This window comes from Leptosomus discolor, chromosome 2, assembly GCF_034619465.1.
Source record: "Leptosomus discolor isolate bLepDis1 chromosome 2, bLepDis1.hap2, whole genome shotgun sequence".
NCBI classification, from domain to species: Eukaryota; Metazoa; Chordata; class Aves; order Leptosomiformes; family Leptosomidae; genus Leptosomus; species Leptosomus discolor.
Window position 1 is genome coordinate 75600660 of NC_141392.1, and position 14256 is coordinate 75614915.

Sequence of the window (14256 nt, forward strand, 5' to 3'; positions counted from 1 at the left end):
GAATGCTTTTGAGAAACTATTTCTTTTTTAAATCCTAGATTTGCTATCGAATGCTTGTTTATATGGAAATGGAGAGCTCTGACAGCACTATTGCACAGTCTAACACTTATGTAACATTACAAGTTTCTACTAGGTTTGTGGCTGTCATAATTACTTTTCTCGCTTGTCAGAGTGTACATGTTTTTATTTATCCATTATATGATTCTTGATAAAATGTGTGCATTATTCAAGTCACTGGAACATCCTGCAAAGATTTTTTTTTTTTTTTTTCTTCCATGAACAGAACATGGAATACTGTTATGTTGAAGTTTAGAGTCCTTGTCAGTGTAGTTGAGTGACACCTTTCAGATTCTCTGTGGGGTTAATTTTTTATCTACTATCCTCAGTTTAACATGGTAGATACCTGAGATGTGATCATCACAGAACTTGTTTCCCTAGGCTGTCATTAATGTTGGTGAATTAAGGCAATGGCATTGACATCCCTTCCTGAAGGTTTTTGAGGGCTTTGATCTAGCTAGCTGTATGTAGTGGACACTTTTGTAATTGTGTGTCCACTGTTGCTTTAATTCATTGCCTCAGCATCTGAGGAACCAAACTTGGGTACTTTCTTTGAGCACAGGTTTCATCCGTTGTTGTTGTTGCCGGCAGATAGTGCCAACAGACTTTTACTTTCTTATTTGCAAAAATAAGGGCCACTCTTTCTGTCCTCAAAATAATTTATTTGGAGCTTTTTCTACAAAGGTATGATTTGTATTGCAGTTTTTCAGCATAGTGTGCAGGTATAAAAGGTAATTTTACGTTAATTGGTTTGAGTACCTCAAGTAGCCCAGCCATGGCAGCTCAATGTTCTGCAACCCTTATTTATCTTGCTGCTTAGGAGAGTAAACTTTTGTTCTCTTGCAGACTGGGTTGCTTCCGTTCCTGTGCCACCTCACTTAACCCTGCCTTTTATATATCTGTATTACAAGTTGTACCTTGTGAACACTTCTGTCTACGTTCTCTTTTACAAAACAAAACCTAGATGCTATGGAAAGCTTTGGCTGGGACTTGCTGAGTCTTCTTTTCTAACCTTGTTCTAATACAAATATCCTCAAATCATGGTTTTGACATTGTGTATATCTTTTTCTTAGAAAACTGATGCATGTCATGTGAGGCAGGTGGTTAATCCATTGTATAGGGGTATCTGTGTCAAACAGACCACTTCTGAGTACCTTCCAAGGCATAACAACTGCTAATGACCTGAAGTAGTCATATTTTCAACTACAGCTAGGAGACTGGGCATGTTCTGACTTCATGCTGTCTTCTCACCTGCTAATTGCAGCACTGTAGCTGCTCAGGAAATGTGGCTTGATCTGGGAGAGTGGGAGATAGAGTTGCTTTGTATATTTTCCTGTTGCATTGTGCATGTCTGTTTTAGGTGAGGAAAACCAGCAAACCTAATAGCTGACGAAGCTATTGACAGTACTCAGATGAAATAGTTCTCAAAGAAGCACATAATCATGTTAAATAACTGCATTTCGGGACAGTTTGTACTCCTCCCTCTCCCCCTGAAATTCTTGTTTTAATCAGAGTAAATTAAAATGTTAGAAGAGCCAGTTAAAGCTGCTGTGCTTTGTATGCCTTTTGGGGTTTTTCCTGAAGTGGAAACAAATGGCTCCTTGACCTCTGTGGCTTACCTGGATGTTGCAGAAGCTTGTAGTGCTACTGCCCTGACTTCTGCTAGTGTGTCTAGTGACTCACCTTGACAAGGATGTTAAATGCCAAGATAATGACCTGGTTGTGTTGACAACGCATTTTTCAGGTCTTGTGAAAATCTTACTGTACATGTCAGTTGTCTTTATTGGCCTCCGCTTCAGTCTTTGGAGCGTGCGGTTTTGACTGCCAGGCCTGCCTTAATCCTGAAAACGTTAATGAGAATTATGATGATAAATCCTAATTTGTTTCAAAAAAGGGCTCTTGTTGGCTCAGTGTTTTAATTTGAATAATATGCCATGTTAATTGGAATACTGTAGTTTTTGACAGAAAGACTCCTCATATCTGTTTGATTTAGAGCTTGGGCAAAATGAGCTTTTCTGCTTTTAATTGTCTTTCTAGTGAAAGTAGAAAGCTCAGAGCTTTGCTGTTGTATCTACCAAACGAGTCAAAGACAGATTTTGACCAGATTTCTAGTCATTTACATGTGTCATTTATCAAAGGAAAGTATTAAAACCAGAAACTCTTCTGATATCAATGACCAATGTGTATTGTGGTCCTTTTTCACTTGTTCTCAGAAAAGCTTTGATTTCGTGAAGGGAGCAGACAAAATTTTTGTAGCCTCCTCTCTTGTTGTTGTTTCTTAGTGATCTTGCAGTTCTTTCTTATTATGTGATCAAAATGCAAGTTTCCGCTTGCCTGCGGTTCCTGTCGCCCGCCATGCAGACACGCTCTGTTTGAATGCTTTGATGAATACAAGCACCCGAAGTGCGTGGCATGAAAAGTATGCATTTTGGTCATAATACGGACTTGTTTCTCATCTGATGGTGTGACTGGGAAGGTAGGGAAGTGATGGCAGTGAATTGTCCTTAAAGTGTGCATCAGGGCATGAACTGTCTGCTTCTGGTAAAAGGCTGAGCTGCTCTGGTTTAGGAGTTCTACGATCTGCTCCCTTGATTCTCACAATAACTCTGAAACAGTACTGCTGGCTGGAGAGATTAGTAATCACTATGAATGCGTAGCATCTTACAGACATTAATGACTTCTGCATGATAAATGCTTCACAACTTCTGACAGACTACCTTTGGATGTTTAGAGAGTATTAAAGAAATATTCTGCTCTGTCGTCTTTTGCTGTCTTCTTTCTTCTGAGTGAAACATACGCTTACATGCAGAGTGAAAAATAAATTTACTGCATTAATGCATCCACAAAATGTGATGTCACAAATTTTTAAAAGTATGGCTGCCAAGAAGTTATTCTGGAAACTTCATTTTCTCTGCTTTTAAACTCTATGCTTCCAAAATGTTGTCAGGCAATTTCTAAAATTTACTTTCAAGATGCCTGTTCCTTTTTTATTATTCCTCACTCCATTAAAAATCCAGTTGCTGAGATTTCTGTTTTGTTTCTCAGTTTCATATTAGGTATAACATAGGATTTTACTGTCCACTTTCCAATAAAAAATCCACTATCATAATGTGATACAGGAGGAGAGCAAAGATGATTCTTGAAAGCTGAGTCTTCTGTAGAGAGGTTGAGGTTATCACAGTAAACCCTATCAGCCTTATGTAGGGGAATGTTTCTTTCTTACCCCAGAAGTCAAGTTATGCATCAGCTGAGCAATTGAACTAGTAATACAAGTTGAACTTTGCACTACTGTGATAATATAGAAAGAGTTAATGACCAAACAACTAGGTCTTTTCAGTCCTCTCTGTCTTTTTCCCTTGTAAGTGCCAGTAAATAGATATTCTAGGACTGGTTTAATTTCTGCTCGTATTTGTAACACTGTTTATTTCCATCTTGTCCAGTTCTTTGCCTAAACATTTAAGCTAACAGGCTGGGGTTTTTTATAAGTCTCCACTGGAGATTTATTTTTTAAAAAAGAAAAAAAAAAAAAAAGGTGGACTTTCTCAGAACTTCACTCTTTCATGCTTAAAAATAATTTTCTGGTTTCCTTGTAAGGTCTATGGTCTCTCTAACAATGCAGGAAGCTATTTCTGCATTATGCAAAATGCAGTTGGTATTTCATGTGACTGACATTATTTCTTCATAGGTGGACAAATAGATACAGGCATAATAAAGTAGTTACACCCTAACAATTTCTGTTTTCTCTGGGCATGGTACTGCTACCTAACAGTCTTACAAAGCAAAGTATTTATTTGCCAGTACCCTTCTTAATCCTTATGAAGTTCATACGCTATTGTGGACCTAAGAAGTAATTCTTACTTCTACAATCACAAATTAATGGGTTTGGTATCTTGAACTAAGTCATATGGTACATTGATAAGCTTCAGAAATATTAATCTCCATTCTACTGACAGAACTGCACAGCAGTCAATAAAAGCTCACGTTGTGGTACCCCTTCAAATAAGTAGCCCTCTTAATTTGTTGTGTTGTGTGTGTCCCCATGCGTACCCCTCCCTTCTTCTTTTGAAGATAATATCTTAGCCTTTGCCATTTGGACAGTAGGACCTCAGTTTGTGGAGGAAAGGGTAGTTCTTTTGGGGGAAGCAAGGAAAGCTGAGGGACAGGAGGGAGTGAGACAGGAGAAATGTTGCACCTGTTTAGAAGTAGTCCTTTAATCGTAGAATCACAGAATGGTTTGGGTTGGAAGGGACCTCAAAGATCATCTAGTTTCAACCCCCCTGCCATGGCAGGGACACCTTCCACCAGACCAGGTTGCTCAAGGCTCCATCCAGCCTGGCCTTGAACACTTCCAGGGATGGAGAATCAATGGCTTCCTTAGGTAACCTGTTCCAGTGTCTCACCACCCTCAGGGTGAAGAACATCTTCCTTGTACCTAGTCTAAACCTGCCCTCTCCCAGCTTCCAACCATTACCCCTCGTCCTGTCACTGCAGGCCCTTGTAAAAAGTCCCTCCCCAGCCTTCTTGCGGGCCCCCTTCAGGTACTGGAGGGTCGCTATAAGGTCTCCCCGGAGCCCTCTCTTTTCCAGGCTGAACAAGCCCAACTCTCTCAGCCTGTCCTTGGAAAGGTGTTCCAACCCTCTGACCATATTGATAGCCCTCCTCTGGACTCACTCCAACAGCTCCTTGTTCCGTACTTCACTTACAGCGTGGACTCTTCGCATGGGATGAGTATCTCAGGAGTTCTGGTGAAGCAGTAAACCGCTGAAGCTGCCATGAAAGCAGCTCTTTACCTTTGGTTCGGGTTCAGGCTAATTAAACCAGTTGCAGTGCATTTGAGGGAACCTCTTGGTCTTCTGCTGCTTCAAAGTCAGGAAAAATATTTTTGACATCCTAGCAGTTTTAATTAGCTCTCTACTGAGTAAAGCTGCACACTTTGCCCATAGGTAACCCTCTTAAGGAAGAGCGTGTGTCTGAACTAGCTTCAGTTCAAACTTCACATAATCTATAGTTTGCTGATGGTCTGTACCATAGACCTTTGCAAAAAGAGTTTAGAAGTAAATCCTTTTCTTTTCTAGAATACTACAGATTGGGAATGTGATGAAGGGGTCAGTTTTGCTTTTTTTTCTTGGCATGGTATCCCATATCTTGATAGTAAATACGATGCCCTGAAGCCTTTTGGAAACTCAAAATATTTTTGTGGTTGTTCTTTGTATTCTAAGAAGTCATTAGATTTTTGCTCTTACATAGAATCATAGAATGATTTTGATCAGAACGGACCCAACCCCCCTGCAGTGAGCAGGGACATCTTTAGCTGGATCAGGTTGCTCAGAGCCCCACCCAACCTGACCTTGAACATTTCCAGAGATGGCGCTTCTACCACTTCTCTGGGCAGCCTGTTCCAGTGTTCTACCATTCTCATCACAATTTCTTCCATTATATCTAGTCTAAATACACACTCTTTTAGTTTAAACCATTACCCCTTGTCCTGTTGCTACAGGTCCTTCTAAAACACTTGTCCACATCTTTCCTGTAGGCTCCCTTTAGGTGTTGAAAGGCTGCAGTAAGGTCTCACCAGAGCCTTCTCCAGGCTGAACAACCCCAACTCTCTCAGCCTGTCCTCATAGGAGAAGTGTTCCATCCCTCTGATCATCTTTGTGGCCCTCCTCTGGACCTGTTCCAACAGATCCATGTCTTTTCTTTGCCGAGGACTCCAGAGCTGGATGAGGACTCCAGGTGGGGTCTCACCAGAGCAGAGTAGAGGGGGAGAATCATCTCTCGACCTGCTGGCCATGCTTCTTTTGATGCAACCCAGGATATGGTTGGGCTTCTGGGCTGCAAGTGCACATGGCTGGGTCATGTCTAGCTTTTCATTCACCAGTTCCCACCAGTCATCTGCAGGGCTGCTCTCAATCCATTCTCTGCTCAGCCGGTATTGATACTGGGGATTGCCCCAATGCAAGTGCAGGACCTTGCACTTGGTCTTGTTGAATGGCATGAGGTTCACATGGGCCCACTTCTCAAGCTTCTCCAGGTCCCTCTGGATGCCATCTTGTCCCTCAGGCATGTCAACCACACCACTCAGCTTAATGTTGTCTGCCACACAAGCGAAGCAGTTTAATTTTACATTTCTTTCAGATTTCATATTTCTAGATAATTAAATACTTAATTTTCAAAGAAGGTGTCAGGGATATCTATCTTTTAATTACATCATCTACTATGTCCTTATACTGTAGTGACTTCTATTCAAAGCTTATAGAGAGCACTGAAAATATTAATGAATTATATTCTATGCTGAGATTTTTGAGGCTTTGTGTATGTCAGTGAATGTAGGAACACAAGTAGATGTTGTAAGTCACCAGTTAACCTAGACAAAGGGTCATGAATAATAGCATTATTTTAACCATGGGGAGCTTGGAGGGGATTTTCTGTGCTTGCCTAAAAATTTTCAAAGTGTAAACAGACTTCCACATAAACCTGGGAGAAGGTTTCTCTTTCTTAGTTTCCTCCATGGACTTCTTAAAATTAGTTCACTGATAGCAACAGGCGGAAGGCCACTGACTTGAGCAGGTCTGAAAAGGCACAGCAGGAAGATGATTGAATCATGATACAACAAGCTTGGATCTGTTTCTAGTATTTTAAGTCTTTACCAAGTCAGTTATCCTTAGTTCTGCTTGTGTTTGGGATGCTATTACTGTTTATATTCACTGGGCTATCTGTAAGCCCCCTAAATAAATTAAAAAAAGTCTGAAAAATAAGTTTTTGCTTCACTTCCCTTAGTTGGAAATGTTAAACTGTTTTGCATTGTTCTGAACTGTGAATAAGAGAAAAATTCTTGCCGCTGTATTTTCTGGGCGCAAGATCATGCTAACACAGATGGTCCTATTGGCTGAGAGTTCTATAGAACATTTCGTCTTGTATTTGAGGAGGAGAACATTGTTGTAATTGCTGTAGTATTTAGAGTTGTTTACCACTTCTTTCTCTTCTCCTCACAAAAGAAAAAGCTAATCTCTTTAAGTAGAAGATATAAATTTCTCATCTAATTAGATTTTAATATGACCATTAATTTAAGGACTTGCAGATGAGAACTGATAATTTTGTATTCGGATGCTGAGCCCCATTCCTCCTGAGGTAGATGTTAGTCGAGTCAGAAAACAGTGATGATGCATGTTTCAAAATCAACATATTGATAAAATTAACTTGTGGTATTTACGTTGTCACAGCTCTTTAATGTTGGAAGGTGTTGAACCACAAAGTACCTGTGAATTGGAGGTGGATGCAGTAGCTGCTGACATTTTAAATCAACTGGATATTGAAGGTAAAGTGTTAATAACTTTCCATGTAAAATGTTTTAGGACAAGAACTATATCATCATGGTTTTTTAAGGCTCATCTTAGTTAAAACAGATTTCAGTGTTAGTGAATAGTTGATCTACAAATTTCTAAAGTGTAAAAAAAAAAAAATAATTGCATGAACTCTAAAAGAAAGCAGGTTATAAGAATAGCCTATTGTCACAGCAACAGAAAGAGATTTTTTGTTAATGCATAATGGAAGATTTCAGATCTATAAGGAGAGTGAGCAAAATATCAACATGAAGTGTGCATATGTATGGACATAAATTTTATACATACACACACATCCTTGGTGAGAAGACCAGCAAAAGCCAAGGATCTAGATAACACATAGAGATGTAGAAAACAAAGAAAGTTACACCTTAACTTTTGCATAACGCTGAATCCTAGATTAAGGCAAGAATTGCAATTAAAAAAATAACAGGTTAGAATGACCAAAGACATGAAGAAGAGTGAGAATCTAATTTGGGGGGAAGAATGCTTCATCACATTGACAGACTTCCCTTCGTGTATTATTGTGCGTATCAGCCCAGATTGGCAAGAACCCTGGTTTGCAAGCTATATGGGAAGATGAAAAGCAGCGACGGAGACAGAAATGCGAATCTTCTCAGATTAAGACACCTGAGTCACAAGGTAAAAAAAGTAAATAAAATTGTGCAGCTGTTTATCAAAAACATTGAATGAGAAACAAGCGGGAGGTAGAATCTAAATCGGTTTATCAAGTTTGAGAGCTTTTTAGATGTGCTGTTTTTTCAGTTCCAAGCTTACTGATTGTCCAGTATGTGTATTCAAATTTTAAAAGCGAGATACAGAACCTTGCCTAAAAACATCATGATTCAGCTAGCTGCAAAGCATTCTAGGCAGAACGAGTGATAATGCCAGTTAAGATTGCACGCTTTATGATGGAAAATATTTAAATGTTTAAGTAGTGGCAAAATTAAATCTCTTATCCTGAAGCTTTCTGTGGTAGTTTATGCGTAAGGGCAGTTCCTTTGAATTTCTGTGGAATTATGGCTAAGGTGATGTTAGATGAAAAATCTAAAAGGATGGACAAATCCCTGTATTTTTATGTAAAATCTATTGCACAGGGAAGACCACCCTCTACAAATTAATTGCATAATGAACAGAGCTATTCTCTGCAGAACCTAGGTTGCGTTTCTTTTAAAATATGAATTGTATTTGGCAAGTAAGCCAGAGGATTGCAAGAAGGAAAGAGGCAGGTTCCTGGCTGAGGCAGACAGCTTTCTGATGCTTCTTTTTCCCTGTGTCTCTATGTAATATTATTCAGGCTGCATAAACTAGACTTTTCAAAATTGTTCGCTGATTGCTTTTTCCCTGGATGCTCACCTTGGTATAATTGCAACATGATTTGTAAATGCTGTTGATACTCGCAGTTGCAAATGAGATCAATGGGTGTGTGTGAAGTATTTTAAAGTGTTTAAATACACTTGAAAAATCAGCCTGCAAATTTTGCACTTAAAATTAGTGGACACTTCAACTTTGAGCTGTTTCCTAAGAGAATTAGTAATTTTACCTGCTCTCTGTGTTGAGAGGTCAAAGTAAAACTGAATAACAAATATTTTTCAAATTTTAAAGACCGTGGATTTGTGCCAGCAACAGAGAGTGAAAAATTTTTTCAGAAGAGACTTAAAGAAATCCTCAAGCAAAATGACTTCTCTGTGTAAGTGTTTAGCCATTTGCCATAAATTATAGTATTCTATGGAAGTCTTAAATATGCATTTAAAAATTGGTTTTCAATTAACTAGAACGTTGTCAGGATCAGTGGACTACAGTAATGGATCAGAGGAGTTCTCTGCTGAGCTAACGCTACATTCTGAGGTACTTTCTCCTGAGGCCTTTCAGTGTACGCCAGCTAATATGGTAGAAGTGCATAAAGATAAAAAGATGAACAAAGGTGAGTGTTTTTAATAGCATAATTGTTTAGGCATAAATCTATGTCATGCTTTGGCTCTTTGTACTATTAGCAGAAGTAAGCCAAGGAAGATCTGATTGTCAGTCACAAAAAAATGAAGAGTAATTTGCTTTTAATTTTAGTGTGGTTGGAGTAAGCCTTTTTAAAATTGCCATAGCAAATAATGGAAACATACTTGAATAGTAAAATCCATTTTAAAGGGGCTTGCTTTCATAATGTATTGATGCCTGTGACTCTTTGAAGTTTTATCCTTTCTCTTTCTGTTTTTCTCTTAAAGAATCCAGTAGGATGCATACTGATAAAGAAGAGGAAGCACTTATTAATGAAGAAGCAATCTTAAACATTGTGGAGAATAGTCAGAGCTTTCAGCCTTTGTCTCAAAGACTGAGTCAGACTACAGTTTTTAGTGAGTATGACTGGAACGTCTTTTCTTCCAGGCTATTTTATTGTTCTACAGTCTTTGTTGTGTTCACTTATGTTACAGGTCATGAAAGAAAGTAAGTAGTTTACCTCAGGGAGTTTGTCAAGAAGACTGAGGCTTTGTACACACACCCCTTACTGCTACCACCAAAAAAGCACCTTATATTTTCTAAAAATGACACCAGGACAGTGTATTTCTAGAGGCTACTGTGCTTTACTGGTTCACTAAGCCTGTCCTATTGCCACATCAGCTCAACATAATCACTTGTGGGTATTGCTCTGCATTATGCTTTTAGGGTTATAGGACTAAAACTGTCAGAATAAAGAGGATTTTGACTGTCTATCCATGATATTCTTGCAGTTACTGCATCTTTCTTACAGTTATGGTAGAGAACATGCTCATGGGCTATCTTTAGAAGTTTAGTCTGGAGATACTGGGGGATAGGAGGCTGATAATGAGAGGCAAGTTGCAGTAAAGCATTTCCCAAAACTTATGGAAACAAAAGAATGGTCGAATGTAAAGAAGCAACAAGTAAAACGTTAAAGAGGGGAAGAAAAACCATGACAGTAACCAAATGTGAATGGCATGGGGGGGAAACAACAATAAAATAACACAGCAAAGGAACTTTTATGAAAAGCTCCGTAGGTAGAAATAGATCAAGTACTCTAGAGGAGATGAAAAGCACGTAGTTCATGCTATCTCTATATATACATTCTTATGTAAACATAGCATATAACGTTCGTATGCACTAAAGTCAATACTACAAGGTGCAGGCGAGGGGGGGAAATACCTGAAACCCATAGCCTCCAGTGCTGTTGATACATATGTGGTATGAATATGTGCATGGGCAACAAGATACAGTATGGGCTACAATATATGTCTATGGGTAATACAATATACAACAATATACAATCATTTCTTGAAAGGAAAGGAGTGGATGGAGTGAGAGTAAGAGTATTTTTCAATGCTGTTTTATTTTGCAGAAAGTAGGAAAGATTTTGGTTAAGGAGGTTCTATAGGCAAGGATTTGGATTTATCGAGAGAACTAGAAGTAAAGTAATGTGGGAGCTGGCAAACATAGCATTGTTTTATATTTTTTTTTTTTTTTTGGAGTGAGAAGGTTGAAGGTTGTGCTGAGACGATAAGTGGCTAAAATAATACATAGGGTACATCTTATGACTATGCGTTTGAATTGCTCAACCAAATAGGAGTGTTGAAATGGTCTGTTTTTTCCAATGGCTAGGGAATCAAATGGAGATTTTTATGACTTTTTCTTTCTTTTCTTTTGTGTGTGTGTCCGTGTCCCCCCCCCCCCCCCCCCCATCATGGGGCTACTAGTTGCTGGTGTCTTCTGTGACCATGAGTAACATGCTCCATCTTCGAGTCTCTTAGGCTCTTTCATAGCATGGACTAGTCTTTACTATGCCTTTATAGAGTCATGGTGTTACAGGGGCTGTGAAGTGCACTACTACTGCTGCTGCTGTGATATACACAACAAGGTTTATATTAATGGGAAGTAAAGGTTGGAGTTTAATGAGGGACCTCACAAAGGGCAAAGGAGCCAAGAACAGAAAGTACGATTGAAAGTGGGTTAATTCAGAACTCTGGCAGAGGGGATGGTTTCCATTCTGAATGGTTGCATGGTGTCTTGTGAAGCCTTTGTAAAATATGGAAAATGCCTTCCTCACCGATGTTGAGACCTATTTTATATGATTCTCAGGATCATTGTAAATCATATGGTATTTCCTGAGGAAGGAAAGTAGAGATTGTAGTTCTTCAGCCAGAGGAGAAGGAGAGAGAAGTAACAAAGATGCCTGGTAGACTGGAGATCATAAATTGGTTATGAGGTCAGATGAAAGGTAAGCAGGAAGAGAGAAACAAATGTGACTTGGAAGAATGTTTAAGAAATAAAAATAAAAAATGAGAAGGCAAGTGCATGAGTTAGCATAAGCTTCGGTCAAATAAAGGAAAATTAAAAAAGGAAATCTAAGGGAGGAGTGAAATCAGGTAAACTTTCAGTGTTTAGAGGAACCTAGGAAGAGAACAGGTTGTAGTGTAAAAAAGGAGGTAAAGTTAAGCTTTATAGTAAAGGACAGAAGGAAAGAACAACTAGTTGGTCAAAATCAGCATCACCTTTTGTGAGATGCAGTAATTGAAAGTCTTCCAAGTGATACACAGAGAAGTGCCCAACAAAGTTAATGCAGCCACTGAAGTGGTGAGAGCAAGAGAAGGCAGTGATCCTTCAGAAGCTGGCGCTTATGCTGAAATAAAAGGGGAGAGTGAGGCTTTACTGAATGTGAGGAGACAATAGGAGGGCGGGGAGAGGGGGAGAGAGAGAGAGAGAAGTGCTTCCACTAAATCTACTACAATCAGAAAAGGAGGGCAAAAATAAAAAAGAACGTTGTCAAGATTCTAGATAAAGTGCTAGAAAAGATAACAAATCATAAAACTTGAAAAAATAAGATATGAGAAGAGCTTTTGTTTCTTTAGCCTGCCTTGCTTTAGACAGTAACAAACTAGTAGATTTTAAAATGTTGAGGGGTTTTTTGGTTTTGTTTCTTTCGTTTTGTTTTTTACTGGTAGACTGTGACTAGTAATTTACAAGTAGAACAAAATATAGATTCTACTTGTATGGGCTTTTTCTGCAGTGGACAGTAGTGCTGATGAGGCCATGATTGATCTGTTGGCTGGATTGGAGAATGATGGATATCAGATGGGACATCACAAAACACTCTCTCACCATCGTTCTCTTGGAAGCTGTCGAAATTCTCAGAACAGTGATGATGAAGAAAATGAGCCGCAGTGTGAGAAAGAAGAAATGGAACTTAGCTTGTTAATGTCCCAAAGGTGGGACAGTAGCATTGAAGAGCCTGGGCCAAAAAGAAGGTATATATACGATTTTATTTTCTTACTATGTTCTTTTCTGCCAGATCATTACTCCCTCCCACCCTGTTGTCAAGTGTGCTGTGAGCCCGGTGAGCTGTAGAGAGGTGTCTGTTGACAGCACTGGAAAAATGTATGCCGATCTTGGGATAGAATGCAGTTGTTCAGATGATGCTGTGAATCATCAGCTTTATACAGAAATAAAGATTAAATGTTTAGATTTGGCTAGTCCTAAGCTTCTAGTTTACTGTTCAAGGAAAAATTGAGTAGGTTTTTTGTCCTACAAGTCCAAATACAAAAAACTTTAATTGTGACCTCCTTTTAAGGTCACACCTTGGATGTAGTACAAACATGAAGGTCTGTCTTGTATATCTCATGTGCCTGTAGCTTGAATGTTGCTCACTCTACTGGACTGCCAAAGGTCAGCAGATTAAATATTTTTAAGGCCAAGATTCTTGGAACGGCTTCTCAGGTTGTAATGACCTTTTGTACAGTCTGCACTGATAGGCATTGAAAGAAGCTATATCCAGTTTCTCTTCACCCCTGCTTTGGGCAGACCTTCTGGTATTTATAATTCTGTTTGAAAGATGAGAGACTTTACAGACATAACATTCTGATATTTGTGGGGGTTTACATCAAAAATCGTAATTATACTATGATTCAGAGAGCGAGAGAGGCATAGAAATATCTAATCTTTTCTTTCCTGAAGACATACAGAAAAGTTGTAACAGAATCAGTAGTTAGATCATTAGCCTTCTAGTTCTAGAGATAATTTATCTCTAAAGCTACATTTCCTGTCTGACCTTTGATTCTCTTTGGGTTTTTCCCTCACAGTAGTCTGAAAAGTTGGAGTTTGCATCTAAAACATTTAATGTTAATCTCAGTTTAGTGGTCATTCCTGTGTAAAACCAGCCTGTATCTTAGAGAATTTATTGGTTCAGTCACAGCTCTGTATGGGCATGACTGTACAACTTCGGGAGTCAGGTAGGATCCTGAAGCGATTAACTGCTTTTATGCAGTAGAGAATCCTATTTAAAAACTCATCAGACCTGATGAGCTAGTTCACGAATAACTCACTCATATATGTCTACATCTTAATCCCAGACAGAAAGTACTACTCCACAGGGAGGCAACTCATGTTCAGAGGGAATTACAAGCTTTGTTTCAGTGTGATCTCTGCAGAATTTGGACTGACTTCAGAAGAGGGCATGGGTATCTCTGCCTGCTGCATGATTCTGCTCATGCATAAAGATCCAGTTTGAGTCTGATGGTGGATCCAACCTTATTCTACTCATGCTCATTCTATCTGTACTGCTTCCTAATGCATCCTACTGTATCCGTACTATCACTTTTCTGTTACTGGGTATTCGCCAATCTTCCATTATCTCAAAAAATATATTGAGATAACGAGGAGCCATAACACCTGACTGAATTAAATGGCTTGGGTTTGATTTGTGCTGAACTGGAGAAAAGAGCTCATCAAGACCTGGGCTGGTTCATATATGGTGGTATCATGCTGTGTTACACAAATTTTCCTGAAATCTAAATTGATAGGTTTGAATGCGGGGAGATCCAAGTTATTATCTGCAGAAGTTGTCTCCAGCCTTACTGGG

General features: G+C 39.0%; 1 protein-coding gene across 2 annotated transcripts in view; it reads left to right on the forward strand.

The window, feature by feature from the left end:
* REV3L (REV3 like, DNA directed polymerase zeta catalytic subunit) overlaps positions 1 to 14256 on the forward strand; it is a 124918-nt gene that overhangs the window by 62270 nt on the left and 48392 nt on the right. Inside the window, exons 6-11 of one of the 2 annotated variants that reach the window (XM_086482432.1) lie at positions 7278 to 7372; positions 7935 to 8039; positions 9003 to 9087; positions 9173 to 9321; positions 9617 to 9749; positions 12416 to 12646. In XM_086482432.1, coding sequence (XP_086338558.1) covers positions 7278 to 7372; positions 7935 to 8039; positions 9003 to 9087; positions 9173 to 9321; positions 9617 to 9749; positions 12416 to 12646 — 798 coding nt within the window. Of the gene's footprint in view, positions 1 to 7277; positions 7373 to 7934; positions 8040 to 9002; positions 9088 to 9172; positions 9322 to 9616; positions 9750 to 12408; positions 12647 to 14256 lie in introns of both variants that reach the window. The other variant, XM_086482431.1, reaches the window with a different exon arrangement.